General features: G+C 39.1%; 2 protein-coding genes across 2 annotated transcripts in view; one reads left to right on the top strand and one right to left on the bottom strand.

Moving 5' to 3' along the window:
* The window catches only part of LOC125498541 (uncharacterized), a 16,174-nt gene extending 11,742 nt beyond the window's left edge, over window positions 1–4,432 (top strand). The window contains exon 8 of the mRNA XM_057395808.1: window positions 4,399–4,432. Coding sequence (XP_057251791.1) covers window positions 4,399–4,432 — 34 coding nt within the window. The remainder of the gene's footprint in view (window positions 1–4,398) is intronic.
* A 1,833-nt stretch (window positions 4,433–6,265) lies between these two features.
* LOC125493999 (uncharacterized) lies at window positions 6,266–9,520 on the bottom strand. The gene is made up of 5 exons (XM_048637493.1): window positions 9,397–9,520; window positions 8,512–8,720; window positions 7,678–8,461; window positions 7,296–7,405; window positions 6,266–7,180 (listed from the first exon to the last, which is right to left on the bottom strand). Exons 1-5 carry the CDS (start codon window positions 9,518–9,520, stop codon window positions 6,266–6,268), a joined length of 2,142 nt encoding a protein of 713 aa, XP_048493450.1.
* Window positions 9,521–18,315: the final 8,795 nt, after the last annotated feature.

Below are 18,315 nucleotides of genomic sequence, written 5' to 3'. Positions count from 1 at the left end.
CCAAAAGGGGAATCTATATTAAAACGCAAATTTCCCATACACTAATTTTCTCTCTTCTCCTTTCCCCTAATTTCGGCCCTCCTATTCTTTTCCTCTCTCCTTTTCTACCTTCCTCCACCCGTTCTCTCTCTCCCTCTCTCTCGGCACTTCCTTCGTCCGCCATCGTCGGACCACCGACGCCACCAGCACGCCGCCGACTGCAGCGCCGGCGTCCCCTATAACATCCCGTCCGACACAAAGAAGAAAATAGACAAAAGTAAATGAAATAAAACAACTCATGGTAGCGAAAATACCACTAAGACGGAGATGCTACTCTAAGGAGTAGAACTTAAACTATAAACCAGTAATAAACCTTCAAAGATAATAATTAACTTCCAAAATCATATAAAAAGGGAAATGAGGTCCCATACCCTCATTCCTACCAAAATTCCAAAAACAACCATGGAAACTCCAAAAAAAAGAAAAGACCTCAAATGGAGTAATCCAAATCCAAATGACAAACCAAAATCCGTGGTTCAAACATATGACAAAAACATAAAGGAAAGCTACTTAAGTCCCACTAAGTAACTAGTCCTAATCCCTGTTTCAAAATGCTCGTCCACTATGACTAGCACAACTTCCTTGCTTAGAAGAACTGCACAACCCCGGTCCAAACCGTAACGATCCTAAACAACATCACCATCTGCATAATAAATCAACAACATCCACAATCAGTGGGGAGTAACTAGCAAGTTTCCCAGCCCAAATAGGAACAGATAATAAACTTAAAGAAATTGGAAACAACGCCAAAGAAATACAACACCAAGATAACATGCTTACCACGAGAATGCAATAAGTCATAAGCAACAATTAGGAAAGCTCAACGTTAAACAAAACGCATTCAAACCATGCGACCAACGCAATCAAACACCATCAAGATCAACACAACAGACCATGTCGTCTGTGAGTAGACTCATTGGACCATGTCGCCCAAGGCCTACGATGCATATCTAAGGACCATGCCGCCCTTTTCGGATAACAAAACTCAACGGATCATACCACCCGTGAGTGAACCATTGGACCATGCCTCCCAAGCTTAAGTAACAAATTTTTAGGACCATACCACCCTTAGGATTATCAAACCCAAATTCCTAGGACCATGCCGTCCTCCTTTTGGAGTTGACGTAACAAACTACGCATGCCTCCCAGCGAAGCCAACAGAAATCCCAAAAAAAAAGAAAATAAAAAAAAAGGAAAAAAAGAAAATCGTAAAACAAAACAAAAGACTCCCGCAAAAAAGACCAGCAACATCTCTTAGATAAATAGAAAGAAGAAGGGGGTTGGAGTTTGAGTTTTGAGTGCTCTCCGCTTTTTTAGCCCCCTTTCGTAGCCGTCGATGCCCGGGCGAGAGACCAAGATTTGACTACCAGCTAGAAGGGTTTAGTACCATTGTTAGCCGGGCCTATGGTTCATATTAATCTCTCCACCTCAATCAAATCTAACCAAGTACGATGGATGCACCACAAGGTATACACAAATGCCATCTAATCCAAAATTCAAAAGTATACACGGCAAGGTATACAAGCAAAATCCATCAAATCCAACATTCAAATGTATACACGGCAAGGTATACAAGCAAATCATGTCCAACTAACCAACAACGTTCAAACATGAGAATCGCGACAAGGTATAGGCTCTTAACACACTCCAAACCAAACAAACATAGGCTACCCAACAAAGTAGGGTACATACCCTTAATATACCAACTCAAACCAACCCAAACGTACTTAAACATGCTTAACATACATACATAAACCCATCCGACAACAATTAAACATGCTGTAAGTAAAATAGGAATTTAATCAAAATACGCAACCAAGGAAAAACAGGCCCTCGCCGCAAGGTGCGACTGTCGCGAGTCGCGAGCTGCTGCAGTTCGTGGCTTGCAGGTTGTGCTCGCATCCCCTTGCCTCGTCCAAAACACTTAGGTCCGATCACAAACATCCAAACCAACCCAAAATCACACCAATCACAACACTAATCATCCTAATCATGAAGCCAAACATCATTAATAACAACCATCTACTCAAAAAAATCCAATAATAATCGAAGTTACTCGAAATCAATACAACAACAAAAACATCACATTGACAAACTAGTTATCGAGACTAATAATATGATCGGTTTTTTCACCATATAACCCTGACAAATTTTTTTTTGCACCGTATAAACTTTCCAAATTCACCATTTACCATTCACTTTTCAAAAAATACACCAACTTACCCTTTTGACTAACGGTGTTAGACTTCCGTTAGTCATTAGGCCCTAATCCCCTCTAACCCAAGTTAAGTAACCTAAATCCTAACTCCCTAATTACCCTCTAATCCTAATTAACCCTAAACCTGCCCTAGCCACCCACCCACCACTCCTCCCCCCACCCCACCCCTTCCCCCACCCCAGCTGCGACCCCCACCCCTTTCCCCGACAACCCCACCCCCTCCCCTTTCCCCGGCAAAGCCACCCCCTCCCTTTTCCCGACAACCCCACCCCATCCCCTTTCCCCGACAACCCCACCAACGAAGTTGTCATCCATGGCGGTGGACAGAGAGAGAAGGAAGGTGGGGAGAGGGGGTCACAGGTTTGCGGCGGGGAGAGAGCGAAAATCCGATGGAGTGAGAGACCAAAAATCTGGTGGGGAAGCGAGAGCGAGAATCTGGTGGGGGGGAGAGAGAGAGAATCCGGTGGGGGAGAGAGAACAAAAATTCGGTGGGGGAGAGAGAGCGAGAATCCGGTGGGGGAGAGAGAGCGAGAATCCGGTGGGGAGAAAGAGCGAGAATCCGGTGGGGGAGAGAGAACGAAAATTCGATGGGGGAGAGAGAGCGAGAATCCGGTGGGGGAGAGAGCCCGAGAATCCGGTGGGGGAGAGAGCGGTGGGGAGAGAGAGCGAAAATCCGGTGGGGGTGGGGGTGGAGTGCGAAAATCCGGTGGGCAAGGTTGCGGCTGGGTGGCGTGGGGGTGGGGTAGGGTGCGAAAATCCGGCTAGATGGGGTGGGGTGGGGGAGGAGGCTGGGGGTGAACTGGCGAGGTTGCTGGGAGTGGGGTGGTGGGGGTGGTGGGGCTGGGCTTGGGGTGGGCTTAGAGTGGGCTGGTGGGCTGATGGGTTTTTAGGGTTTTTTTAGGGCTTTTTAGGGTTTTTAGGGTTATTTAGGATTTAGGGTTTATGGTAGTTAATTAGGTTTAGGAGAGATTAGGGCCTAATGACTAACGGAAGTCTAACACCGTTAGTCAAAAGGGTAAGTTGATGTATTTTTTAAAAAGTGAAGGGTATATGGTGAATTTGGAAAGTTGAAAGGGTATACAGTGCAAAAAAAATTTTGTCAGGGGTATATGGTGAAAAAACCGTAATGTGATCGTAACAACATGTCCAACACATGAAAAGTAGCACTAACAACATGATGCTACGCTTAACTACAAGCATGCAATCACCTAAGTTCCACCTAGCATGATTCTAAATTCTCTAACGCGATTCTAACAACCTAAGTTCAAAAATCTATTCTCTATCGAACTAGGATAATGCTAGTTACCTTATTCTTCGAGAGAAATGTAGTAGAACGCTTCGATCGAAGTCTAAAGGTCTTGTGAAATATCACCACCTTCGTGTCCTACGAACACAATCACAACGAACTCAACAAGTGCTTGAAAACAGGTGCAAAGCTTGAATATAAGTAATTGGGACTGATTTTTGTGTGAGAAATGAGAAGCAAGTAAATAACTTTTCCTCTTCCTTTTTCTTTGGCAAAGGCGTGTGAATGGAAGAGTGGAAGGGAGTGATTTTTTTGATTTTATTTTCAGTCCAAGAAGAGGTGAAGTGAGGAGGATTAAAGGGGGTGTTAAAAGCCATGATGACAATGGATTATGAGGGTGAGTGAAGAGGTGGTAGCTCTTGATTAGCTTAACGTTACAAAGGAATAATGTGGCTGTCCAAGACTCTTCATAACCCATAGTAATTCAGAATTTTAGGACCCCATAAGTCAAGTAACACAAAGCGCGTAAAGGCTAGTACAATGTATGTTTCAAAAGCAAAGTAAATCGTTTAAAATAATTATAGATAAGTAAGTATTTTTATAGTTAGAAATTAGAATTATTAACGTAATATAAATACGATCTCACAAAACAATCACATTTTACACTTTGCACAAACACGAGCGCTACATTGCCCGTTTAACATAGCTGACGCAAGTACAAGCATTCTACGTTTACTAAACAATGGTACACTTAAAACACGTTATAAATATATTAATATATGTAAAAATATTATCAAGATAAAAATGTAGATGTAAAAAAATATATGTATATTTACCGGAAAATATATTAGTAAAATATAATTTAATACTCAATATTAACCTGTGAAAATTCCAGTGAAATTTGGGGTGTTACCATCTCCCCTCCTTAAGAAAAGTTTTATCCTCGAAACTTAAAATAATAAAGGAAATACCTGAGACAAATAGCTCGAGATACTTAAGCCTCATCGACTCTTCCGTTTCCCAAGTGGCTTCCTCGTACTTTTGGCTTCTCCAAAGTACTTTAACCAAGGGTATCACCTTTGTTCTCAAGGCACGATTTTGACGGTCCAAGATCTCGACATGTCCCTCCTCGAAAGTCAGATTCGGTTCAATAGCAACCGACTCTATAGGAATGACATGAGAAGGATCGTTGCGATACATGGAACACATCGTGCACCCTTGACAAATCGAGTGGCATAGTTCTGTAAGCTACCTCCCTAATTCTCTCGAGGATTTCATAGGGACCCACATATTTCGGGCTTAACTTGCTTTTCTGCCCAAATCTCGTCACACCCTTCATTGGAGACACTTTCAACAGTACCTTATCTCCAACAGCGTAAGAGATAGGCTTCCGACGCAGGTCTGCAAAAGATTTTTGCCTATCTTGAGCAGCCTTCATTCCAGCCTGAATAACATTCACTTGCTCAACGGTGTCCTGAATCAAGTATGTTCCCAACACCAAAGAGTCACTTATGTCGCTCCAACAAGTAGGACTACGACACTTTCGCCCATATAAGGCTTCATAAGGAGCCATTTGGATACTAGCCTGGTAGCTGTTATTGTAAGAGAACTCTACCAGATTCAACGACTTCAACCAGGACTCTTGGAATTCCAAAGCACAACCACGAAGCATATCCTCCAAAGTCTGAATAGTCCTGTCAGTTTGCCCATCAGTAGTGGCATGAAAAGCGGTACTCAACTTCAACTTAGTACCAAAAGCCACTTGTAGAGCAACCCAAAAACGAGACAAAAATCTAGGATCACGGTCAAAGACTATATCCTTTGGGATACCATGCAACCGGATGATTTCATTAGCATAAGCTTTCGCTAACTCTTCCATAGACCAAGTATTCTTCATCGGAATAAACCAAGCTACCTTAGTCAAACGGTCTACGATCACCCATACATCATTCTTACCACCAGCAGCTCTCGGAAGACCCATAACAAAGTCCATCGATATAGAATCGAACTTCCATGCGGGAATAGGCAATGGTTATAGCAATCCACCTGGCCTTTGATGCTCGATCTTGACCTTTTGACACACCAAACATCTAGCCACAAATTCAGCCATTTCCCTCTTCATACAAGGCCACCAGAAATTAGCCTTGAGATCCTTGTAAAGTTTATCATCACCAGGATGGACAGAATAGGGAGTACAATGAGCTTCTTCGAGAATCTTCTTCTTAAGCTCTAAGTCATTAGGCACACACCAACGACCCATAAATTTCAGACTTCCCTCGGAATCCACTTCGAAATCTTCGGCTCGACCCTGAACCTTAGCTTCACGGATCTTCTCTAACTTAGGATCATTCCCTTGCTTTCCTCGCAATTCCTGGAACAAGACAGGCTCAACACTCATAGCACAAAGAGTTTCTACAGAACCTTGAGGCACAACTTCGATTTCGAGCTTCCGAAATTCATCACACAAGTCCCTCGGCATGGTTCCAGCAGCAGTGCTTCAAGTTATGACTGAGAGCATCAGCAACCACATTAGCTTTACCCTCGTGGTAATCAAGTTGTAGGTCGTAATCCTTCATCAATTCCAACCATCTTCTCTGTCTCAGATTCAAATCACGCTATGTGAAGGTTAACTTAACACTCTTGTGGTCGGTAAATACTTTACATGAGACTCCATACAAATAGTGTCGCCAAATTTTAAGGGAAAACACCACAGCAACCAACTCTAGATCATGAGTAGGGTAATTTCTTTCATGCACCTTCAACTATCTAGAGGCGTAAGCCACAACCTTCCCTTGTTGCATAAGGACGCAACCCAACCCGTGCTTCAAGGCGTCACTATAAACTTCAAACCCAACCCCTTCAGTAGGCAAGGTCAGAAGTGGAGCAATAGTGAGGCACTTCTTCAACTCTTGGAATGCCTTTTCGCACCCTTCGGACCACAAAAACATGCTCTCCTTTCTCATTAATTTGGTCAACGACTGGGCTATCTTGGAGAAATCCTTAACAAACCTTCGATAGTAACCAGCAAGACCTAGGAAACTTCGGATCTCAAAAACATTCTTAGGGCTTTCCCAATCCACAACAGCTTTAATATTGGAAAGGCCTACCATAATACCATCTTTGGTGATGACATGGCCTAGAAACAACACCTCCTTAAGCCAGATCTCACACTTGGAGAACTTTGCAAACCACTTATGTTTCCTCAAAATATCTAAGATCAACCTTAGATGCTTCTCATGCTCTACTTCATTCTTAGAGTACACAAGGATATCATCAATGAAGACAACCAAACACGTATCCAAGAACTCATGAAAAGAGCGGTTCATTTGGTCCATGAATACTACAGGGGCATTTGTAAGACCAAATGGCATAACAACGAACTCATAATGCCCATATCTTGTACGGAAAGCGGTCTTAGGAATATCTTCCTTCTTCACCGGAATCTGATGATAACCCGACCTCAAATCTATCTTAGAGAAAACTCCAGCACCCTTCAGCTGATCAAACAGATCCTCAATGCGGGGCAAGGGATATCTATTCTTGATAGTCACCTTGTTCAGTTCATGGTAATCAATAAAAAGCTGCATACTCCCATCTTTCTTCCTAACGAACAGAACAGGAGCACCCCACGGTGAGACACTTGACCTAATGAATCCCTTATCAAGCAGTTCTTGCAACTGTGTCTTCAACTCTTGCACTCAGCAGGCGCCATTCTATACGGGGCCTTAGATAGAGGAGAAGTACTAGGAGTGAGGTCAATGTTAAACTCGACATCTCTTTTAGGAAGGATACTTGTAACTCATCAGGGAATACGTCCGGATACTCACGGACAACGGGGATATCCTCTAACTTCACTTCTTGAGTCAATATTTGACCATACAAAGGAACACTTGTTCCCCTTTCTGGCGAAGTTTATGCATTTTGAGAGCAGACACGATCTTCACCCCTTTCTTCAACATGACTCCACTATAGGAGATACGCTTGCCACATAGACTACGAAGAGTCGCTTTTTGATAACGGCAATGAATATGGGCATGATACTTAGACAACCAATCCATACCCAGAATGACATCGAACTCCGTAATGGAAAATTCTTTAAGATCCGCAAGAAGATTAGTACCCAACAAAAAAATAGTCACATCACGGTACTAGGCATGACAAGGGTAGTTCTCACCAGAATGAAGAGATATAAGAGTTCGAAGAGGAGAACTCGAAGACAGGTTAGCCTTCTTAACAAATGAGTTAGACACCACGACACTGAAGCACCAAAACACGAAAGCAAGAACAGAATTAACAAGAAAGGTACCAGAGATGACGTCGGGGTGGACATCGGCGTCAGAATGAGTCATGCTATAAACTCGATTCTTCGGTGGAGCAGAATGACTAGGAGGAGCAGGAGGTTTGGCTGTAGCTCTTGGATTCTTAAGGAACTCATAAGTCTTGTGACCCACCTCCTTGCAGTAGAAGCAAACAATGGTAGATCCATCATAGTCTTTTCCCGGATGATTAGGCTTCTCACACCTCTGACACTTGGACGGATCAAAACTCGGCCTATTACTGGAACCTTGATAACCACCATGGAAATTTGGTTCAAACCTCGGCTTCTTAGCCAGACCAGGAGCAAAAGAAGGGACATGCTTCCTCACAGATGCGGCCTTAGCAGTTTCTTCCTCCTTTATTGAAGCATGGACACTCAGGGCCATTTCATAAGCACCCTGGAAAGTAGTAACTCCCGAACATAGCACAAGGGTCCTTACCCTAGGATCCATCTTCTTTATGCACCTCTTAACTCTATCGGCTTCCGTGGGAATGCCAGTACTGGCAAACTTAGACAGCTCAGTAAAGCGGTCGGTATACTTTTGGATATTCATGTTCCCCTGAGTCAAAGATAAGAACTCTTCATGTTTCTGCCAACGCAATTCCTCAGGGTAGAACCTGTCCTTCAGCTTGGCGGAGAACTAAGTCCACCCAAATTAAATCCAGCCGTAGCCATACATGAAGCCTTTACCGTACCCCACAAGTTATCAACCTCTTTCTTCAAGTAGTACGTCCCAATAGGTACCATCTCAGCAATGGGACAATTAGTTGTTGTAAAGAGTTTCTCCATTTCCGTTAACCAATCTTCCAGAGACACAGGGTCAGCTGCGCCATCATATGTAGGTGGCCTATGACGGTCAAATGCAGATTGCCCAGCAGCGGGAGTAGTAGCTTTGTTAGCTAAGGATATGAATGCATTTTCAAGGCTTACACGACAACAACGAGCGGCTTCCTTTCTAGCAGCCAATTATTGTCGTGGAGGCATTCTACAAAACAAAAGCTTTTAAATTAGTTAACTAAATTCACATAAGAAAGCATTTAATTGACAATTACCGTAAAAAAAAATGGTTCCCATGGTTTCCTTTCCTACCCAAGTAACTCTCAATAAGCACTCAACTTGAAGCCTAAGACACTAGTAATCTTAGTTACAAGTCTATCTATTTCTCGTGAAATAAGTAGCAACTCAAACAGAGTTTTTGGAATGGTTTACTTTGATACCAACTGTAACATCCCGTCCGATACAAAGAAGAAAAGAGACAAAAGTAAATGAAATAAAACAACTAGTGGTAGCGGAAATACCACTAAGATGAAGATGTTACTCTAAGGAGTAGAATTTAAACTATAAACCAGTAATAAACCTTTAAAGATAATAATTAACTTTCGAAAATCATATAAAAAGGGAAATGAAGTCCCATACCCTCATTTCTACCAAAGTTCCAAAAACAACCATGGAAACTCCAAAAAAAAAAAAGAAAAGACCTCAAATAGAGTAATCCAAATCCAAATGACAAACCAAAATCTGTGGTTCAAACATATGATCAAAACATAGAAATCTACTTAAGTCCCACTAAGTAACTAGTCCTAATCCCTGTTTCAGAATGCTCGTCCACTATGAGTAGCACAACTTCCTTGCTCTGAAGGTCAAACCGCACAATCTCGGTCCAAACAGTAGCAATCCTAAACATTATCACCATCCGCATAATAAATCAACAACTTCCACAATTAGTAGGGAGTAACTAGCAATTCTCCCAGCCCAAATAGGAACAGATAATAAACTTAAAGAAATCAGAAGCAACGCCAAAGAAATACAACACCAAGATAACATGCTTACCACGAGAATGCAACAAATCATAAGCAACAATTAGGAAAGCTCAACGTTAAACAAAATGCAGTCAAACCATGCGACCAATGCAATCAAACACCATCAAGATCAACACAACAGACCATGTCGTCTGTGAGTAGACTCATTGGACCATGCCGCCCAAGGCCTAAGATGCATATCTAAGGACCATGTCTCCCTTTTCGGATAGCAAAACTCAACGGATCATACCACCCGTGAGTGAACCATCGGACCATACTGCCCAATGTTAAGTAACAAATTCCTAGGACCATACCTCCCTTAGGATTATCAAACCCAAATTCCTAGGACCATGCTGTCTATATGATCAATCAAACCCAACCAAGTACGATGTATACACCACAAGGTATACATAAAATCCATCTAATCCAAAATTCAAAATTATACACGACAAGGTATACAAGCAAAATCCATCAAATCCAACATTCAAATCTATACATGGCAAGGTATACAAGCAAATCATGTCCAACTAACCAACAACGTTCAAACATGAGTATCGTGACAAGGTATAGGCTCTTAACACACTCCAAACCAAACAAACATAGGCTACCCAACAAAGTAGGATACATACCCTTAATATACCAACTCAAACCAACCCAAACGTACTCAAACATGTTTAACATACATACATAAACCCATCCGACAACAATTAAACATGCTGTAAGCAAAATAGGAATTTAATAAAAATACGCAACCAAGGACAAACAGGCCCTCGTCGCAAGGTGCTGCAGTTCGTGGCTTGCAGGCTGTGCTCTCATCCCCTTGCCTCGTCCAAAACACTTAGGTCCGATCACAAACATCCAAACCAACCCAAAATCACACCAATCACAACACTAATCATCCTAATCATGAGGCCAAACATCATTAATAACAACCATCTACTCAAAAAAATCCAATAATAGTCCAAGTTACTCGAAATCAATACAACAACAAAAACATCACATTGACAAACTAGTTATCGAGACTAATAATATGATCGTAACAACATGTCCAACACATGAAAAGTACCACTCACAACATGATGCTACGCTTAACTACAAGCATACAATCACCTAAGTTCCGCCTAACATGATTCTAAGTTCTCTAATGCAATTCTAACAACCTAAGTTCAAAAATCTATTCTCTATCGAACTAGAGTAACACTAGTTACCTTATTCTTCAAGTGGAATGTAGTAGAACGTTTCGATTGTAGTCTAAACATCTTGTGAAATATCACCACCTTCGTATCCTGCGAACACAATCACAACAAACTTAACAAGTGCTTGAAAACCGGTGCAAAAATAGCTTGAAATAAGTAATCGGGACTGATTTTTGTGTGAGAAATGTGAAGGAATAAACGAAATTTTCCTCTTCCTTTTTCTGTGGCAAAGGCGTGGTGAATGGAAGAGTGGAAGGGAGTGATTTTTTTATTTTATTTTCAATCCAAGAGGAGGTGAAGTGAGGGGGATTAAAGGGGTGTTAAAAGCCATGATGACAAGGGATTATGAGGGTGAGTGAAGAGGTGGTAACTCTTGATTAGCTAGCTTAACGTTACAAAGGAATAATGTGGTTGTCCAAGACTCTTCATAACCCATAGTAATTCAGAATTTTCGGACCCCTTAAGTCAAGTAACACAAAGCGCGTAAAGCCTAGTACAATGTACGTTTCAAAAACAAAGTATATCGTTTAAAATAATTATATATAAGTAAGTATTTTTATAATTAGAAATTAGAATTATTAATGTAATATAAATACGATCTCACAAAACAATGCTGACGCAAGTACAAGCATTGTATGTTTACTAAACAATGCTACACTTAAAACACGTTATAAATATATTAATATATGTAAAAATATTATCAAAATATAAATGTAGATGTAAAAATATATATGTATATTTACCGGAAAATATATTAGTAAAATATAATTTAATACTCAATAGTAGTAATTAACGCGTGAAAATTCCAGTCAAATTTGGGGTGTTACATCCCCTCCTTGGTTGCCGAGTTTCTCTCCCCTTTGCTTTGGTTATTTTCTTCCTCCTCAAGTTATTTTAATGCGAAGTTTATGTTTTTAAGAATCGTTTTAATATGTTTATGTTTAAAGTTGTAGTTTGATAATTTAATTATGTATCTATGATTATGTAACTTATGTTATGAAGTAACTGAATTTCATATTTAGTTATTATGTTTATATTGGAGTTTTAAGTATCAAAGAATGGAGTTTTAGGATTTTATGAGTTGAAAATCATAGTAGTATATTATAGTTTATAAAAATGAGTATTATTATGATTTTTATTATCTTGAAGTATGTTTAAAAAGGATTTTATTATATAATAAGTTGCTAAAAATTTGAAGAAGTGTCTATGATGGAGTTTTTATGACCAAAGTATGAGTTTTTAAGGGTTTTTAACAACTTGTGTAGTAAAACTATACTAGGAGGTTTTAATAATTAAGTTTTAATGATGGGAAAGATTTTTAAAAACTTTTAAGAAGCGTTCAAAGTATTTTTAATATTGCTGGAAATCTATAAAGTATTGATTAGTGGTTATGTTGGTTATTTTAGGTGGAGCATTCTCTTTTAGGCGAAATTTAAGGTTGTGAAAGTGGCCTCTCGATTTGTCTACACAAGGTACATACAAACCTATTGTAGGCGTGTTTTTATTTCGCCTACACGGGATTAACTCATATTAGATTTGACTACTTCACTGTAGAGGTTTTTATATTGAAAATGTTTTTGAAGTCGCCAACAATTCTTTAAAGGAAGGATAATAAACCTAATTGGATATTAGGAAACCGTAGGGACAAATAAGAGACTTATCTAATGTAGATTTCCCTGTCATGACTCCAAAAATGTTAAAAATGAACCAAAGATTAAGTTTGGGGGTGAAGGTACAACACAGTCAGGAACTATGTTGCCCATTACTGGTCTCTACTAAATATCAATTCATTACAGATTTTATGCCAAAGAATAATCATATAGTATTTTTATACACCCTAAAATAATTTAGTCTAGGTTGATTCAGAAAACACATGAAAGACTATTTTTTAGTGACTAGTTATTATGCAATCAATATTACTGGGAACGTCACAGGTTGTCCAAATTAATCTTATTGATGTTAGAATAGTTCTTTAGCTCTTGTTTAGTAATAATAATATTTGGGTGATAAAAGCAATAACACAGGACAATCATATAATATTCATAGAATGGTTAAACATGCATATAATAATATATCTATATAAATATAAATAAAAAAAGGAATAATTACACTAGTAGAGAAATGCCGATTTGCGTCGGACCTGAGACGCCTATTTGCGTCGGACCTGGGTCCGACGGCACAGGTCTCGACGCAAATGACCTTAAATTGATCTGCGTCTTATGCGAAAACGACACAGATCCTTTACCTATTTGCGTCGCACCTAATATACGGTGCGACGCAAATGACTCTCCCCAACACCACGTAGAAGGGGAATTTGCGTCGCACATAGCACTGGGTGCGACGCAAATCAGGCATGTGCGTCGCACCTTCAGCGATGTGCGACGCAAATCACGCCAAAGTTACGCACAAATTCTTAAATGCCCAGCAGTCGCCAGTCAGTAATTGTGCCCAGCAGTCAGTAATTTGCGTCGCATGAGGCAATAGGTGCGACGCAAATTACTGATTTTGCATTTTTTTTTCAGCTTTTTTTTTTCTCCCAAACTCACATATTGTATATTTTCATTCACCATTCTGGTAAATCAAGACAAGATTCCAAAACAAATAATATTACCACAATGACTTAAAATCACAATATTTTTGCATTGATATGTAAATATTATATACAATCAAATCTTTGCATTAATATGTAAATATTAGATACAAAAAAATGTAAAAAAATATATACAATATATACAAAACAAATTACATTGTAAATATGTAAAAAAAAAAATGTAAAACTAAAACTGAATCTAATGAATCTAATAAAGGAAGATGGTAATGGCGACGATTTTCGATGTGTTTGAGGGAGACAACTTCGAGAACAAATTCCAGATCTGAAAATAAAACATAAAAAAGCCAAAAAAATAAACAAAAAAATTAGATACAAAAAATAAAAACGAAATGATTAAAATTTTATTTTTCATCTGCATGAACTAAGTTTTTATTTTTCAGATCTGAAAATAAAAAACGAATTTTCAGATCTGAAAACTAAAGTAGAAAATCAAATATTCGCGTTGAATCATACCTGGGAAACAAGATTGTACTTTGATTTGTTCGTTCGCGTTAAACCATACCTGGGAAACAAATCTGATTCGTTCGTTCGTTCGCAAAGGGGGAATTCGTTCGCAAATTTGAGAGTTGTGAAGCGTTCGTTGGAATTCGTTCGTTCGCAAAGGGGGAATTCGTTCGCAAATTTGAGATGGTATTCGCTGAATTTGAAAGATTGTACTTTGATTCGTTCATTGGAATTCGCTGCAAGCAGGGAGGGTTGAGGGAAGGAGAATTTAGGTTGGAGAATTTGAGAGGAGTGAAGCGCATAGAGTGAGAGAGAGTGAGAATTTGAGAGGAGTACTGAAGCGGCGCATAGAGGAGTGAGAAATTGAGAGAGATGAGTTAGGTTAAGGGATATGTTAAGGGCGCGGTGGGCTGAATTTGGTTGGGCCGCAAATGTGCGTCAGATGGGCCATTATGTCCGACGCAATTTGGTCTTTTGCAACGCACTCAAATACGATGCGATGCAGATAGGGAAATTCATTTGCCATGTGGTCCGACGCACATTGAGCTTTTGCAACGCACTTTTGTTCGATGCGACGCAGATAGCTTATCCTGGTGCTAGTTTACACATGATGTGCGTCGCACTCTTCTTCATGTGCGACGCAAATAGGTTTTTTGCGTCACTTCCGTGTCAGTGCGACGCAAATCAGGGGACGCAAATCGTCGTTTTTCTACTAGTGTTAGAATATACAATGGGACATTTTTATATTAAAGATCTACATCATGAAAGAAATAGGTAGTAACTTCACTACAAAAAAACTAGAGAATTTATTCAAGGATACTCAAATTAATACCTATGCACTTTAGATTGAAAAACGCAACGATCTTTAGGCGGAGCAATCTTGAAACCAGGAACGTAGTGTAATTAGGAATTGATTGAAAGTATTTGAGTGTTTGAGTGTTTTGAGAGTCGAAGTGTATTCGTAAGGATTTTTGTACTCGTAAATACTAAAGAAAAGCGTGTTTGATTCGAAAAATCAAGAGTATTTATAGGCAAAGAGAGGTGTGCGCCTCATGCAAACCCTGCGCCAGGCGCAGTCCTACGTTGCAAGCGCACTATCACACATAAGGCGCACAATGGTGTGCCTGACGCAGCCAGTCCAATTAGAAATGCACACGTGTAAATGCATTTTTGAAAAGATATAAAGGAAAAGTTGCGTCTCACACAGAACTTGCGTCAGACGTAGGACTCTGTGTGTGTCACAAATCCACATGTCAGACGCTCATTGGCATGCCTGACACGATATGGCCAATGTGATGAACGCACGTGGCGCGCTAAGCGCAGCGCTCACGTTCGACGTATATTCTGGAATATTCGTTTAAGATTCTACGCGTCTTTCAAAGATACCTTTTTTATCCCTAAAATTCCGAAGATTGATCTTTATGGATTTAAAGTCTGATTTATTTATGAAAGATAATAAAAATATATCTGAAAAATATTTATTGAAATAATAAATATTGGGTTGGGAATTTAAATGGGATTAAAAGATTTTGTGGGCTTAAAATACAATTAATCATCATGAACAATCAATTGGGCTTTAAGAATATCATTTCAAAACACAATTTTGGAGTGGTTCTTTAGATTGCTCTTCCGTTTGGTCGCGCCAACTAATACCGCTGTATGTTTTCATTGGATCCTTATGGGGATACACGATTATGTGTTTACACCTATGTGTTCATAAAGATGCGATTTATGTAGTATCTTTTATAGGAAACTATTTTTAGTTTATACGTGATTTTTATTCAATTAGATTTGCATGTTTTACGTCGTTGTGTGAAGCATGTTGATTATGGTGTTAGTAGTATATTTGTATGGAAGATTGTTGCAAGCATATGGAATTTGGGAACTTTTTATTATTAATTCACATGAGGAATTAATATTTATGTTGGTATTGGTTTCATGATTGAATCATGTTGTTCCTTTGGATTATTTAATTATTTTATGAGGACCGAGGGCCTTATTTGGTAATTTGATTATTACATCTATGAAAAGGTTGGTTGGTTGTTGACTTAGTTCAACAAATAAAGGAAGGTTATGGATTAAATATTAGAATTAATGTTGGTTGGTTAAGTTGATGATCATCTTATTTAATCCTAAGATAAAAGGGGAAGTTTATGATTGTTTGATGATTATATTATTTTTCCTACTTGTGAGTCATAACAAGTGAATGAATTATTAATCATGTAAAGTGAAATGTGGAAAGCAATATCTTTAGACTTATGCAAGTCTAAAGTGTTGTACAAATATGACTTGGAGTACATGGTGGTAGCCCATGGATTTTCTTAGGACCAGATTAATCACCATATCTTATTTTTATTTTAAAGATTCTTCGATATCGTAGGTCAGGTACGGTCGCTCCCGTACTTCGTCTTCTAGATTGAAGACTGGTTTTGGTTTAGACAACTCGTTCCATTGACTATTCCATATAAGTGATGATGAGGATGATGGAGGATATGAGTATGAATGTGATAGCTACACTAGGATAGAAGTCATCGTGTGTAGGATCCTAAGAGTAGGTATGCCTGATAGCGATGATGAGGTTCTCCAAGAGTTTGATAGTGCTAGAGGACAGACCATGATGAACATCTACCATGCAGTTATGAGACCTGAGAGTGATTCATAGTCAGAAGAGGACGAGCGTCGGCCTAAGATCTAGTAGAACTAGAAGATGTTACTTCTATAACATTGAGGACGTTGAAGATTTTGAAGATGAAGTTTTCACTCCAGAAAAATACAAGAAAATTAAGGATAAGACTGATGATGTATCTCCCTAGATTATTTACTTATGTATTTATGCTTTAGGAATAAATGTTGGATAATTAATCAAGCAATGGTTTAAATTTATGTCTTAGTACCTTTATTTTGTTTAGGAAAAGTACAATATTATTGTTTGGAAAAATTGCTACTAGCATATTTTTGAGGAATAAAAAGCAAATATTTAGTTATCTAAGTGAGCAAAAATTTATTTGGGCACGTGGATGAGAATATTTTTATTTATTTGTTGTGATTGAATTTTTAATTGATCCTCACACGTGTTATTCTTGATATGAATATTATTCATGAATAATTCTATGATTAGTGATGAGTCATTATGTGGTATTATTATAACTTCATGAGAAATTGTATGTTGATGCGATCTTGTATGGTCAAATCAAATGTTGCCTTCATAGAGAATGGCATGTAAGTTGAGTATCGAAACCTAAACTAGAGTTACGTTAATTTCAGGTCGCGCGGTAGAATGGCTAACAGCGTTAACGATTTAGCGTCCCGATTCTGCCGAGGACATGTTTGAAAGATTAGCCAAAGTTAAGCCACCATACTCTAAGGGACAAGCTGATGCTACCTTATTAGAGAGTTGGATTAGGTAGTTTGAAAGTTAGGTCAAGCTGTATTGTATATTTGTATCTAAAAGATAAGGCCGACTTATAGTGGAAAGAAAATGGGGATAGACTGAGTGTTGTTGAGGGGTGTAATTGGGATTCCTTTATTACTGCTCTAAGAGGAAAGTTTTACCCTGCTTTTATGAGGAAATAGAAGGCCCAAGAATTTATAAACCTTAGGATGGTGAGAATTACCTTCTTTGAGTACTATAGTAAGTGCATAGCACTGTCGAGGTTTGCATCTGAGGTAGTAGGCACTGAGGAGTTAAAGGCTCAAAGGTTTGAGCAAGGTTTGACTGAGGAAATCCAACTGGGGTTAGGTGGTGAAACCTTTTTATCTCTAGATATTGTATATGGAAGAGTCGCCCATATATATGGTCTTCAGTCGAGATGTGATAAGAAGAATGATGTAATGGGTGAGAAGAGAAAGGATTTCAATGCTGGAGGAAATCAAGGGAACTTTAAGAAGAACATAAACGGGAATGGGAATTTCCAAGGGAGAAATGGTTAGGGCTATAACAATAAGGGCTAGTCTGAGAGGGATTATCATTGTAAGAAGTGTAGTAAGAACCACTCTGGTAAAGATTATAAGGAAGACCTAGTAACCTGTACTACTGCCAGAAGAAGGCTCATAGGGAGTATGAGTGCTTCACCAAGAAAAAGAAAGAGCAAAATGGTAAGCCTGCTAGTGAGAACAACCAAAATAAGGCTCCGGTAAATTATTCGTGATGAGTCGCAGTGAAGCTGAATGATTTGCGGACGTAGTTTCTGGTACTTTTCTATTAGTTAAAGCGTTATTTGATTCTCAGGTGACTTATTCCTTTGTTTCGTCGCCTGTCATTAAGAGTCTAGGGTTGGTAGATTTTGAAGTGATTGATTTACCTATTAGTATACCTACTGGAGAGGTTATAAGGTGGACCAAGTTGGTTAAAAATTTGCCTCTGAAGATAGGAGACTCTATATTTCCTTTTGATTTGATTGAATTTAATTCGGGAGACGTAGATGTTATTCTTGGGATGAACTGG

Source organism: Beta vulgaris, chromosome 6 (assembly GCF_026745355.1).
Source record: "Beta vulgaris subsp. vulgaris cultivar EL10 chromosome 6, EL10.2, whole genome shotgun sequence".
NCBI classification, from domain to species: Eukaryota; Viridiplantae; Streptophyta; class Magnoliopsida; order Caryophyllales; family Amaranthaceae; genus Beta; species Beta vulgaris.
This window is presented reverse-complemented; position numbering and strand designations above follow the sequence as displayed.

Coding starts and splice junctions, on each gene's coding strand:
- LOC125493999 (XM_048637493.1), bottom strand. CDS start 9,520: ATGCGGATGGTGATAATGTTTAGGATTGCTACTGTTTGGACCGAGATT. Junction 8,462..8,511: donor TTGATAACTTGTGGGGTACG/GTAAAGGCTTCA, acceptor GGGTGGACTTAG/TTCTCCGCCAAGCTGAAGGA. Junction 7,406..7,677: donor TCTTATATCTCTTCATTCTG/GTGAGAACTACC, acceptor AAACTTCGCCAG/AAAGGGGAACAAGTGTTCCT.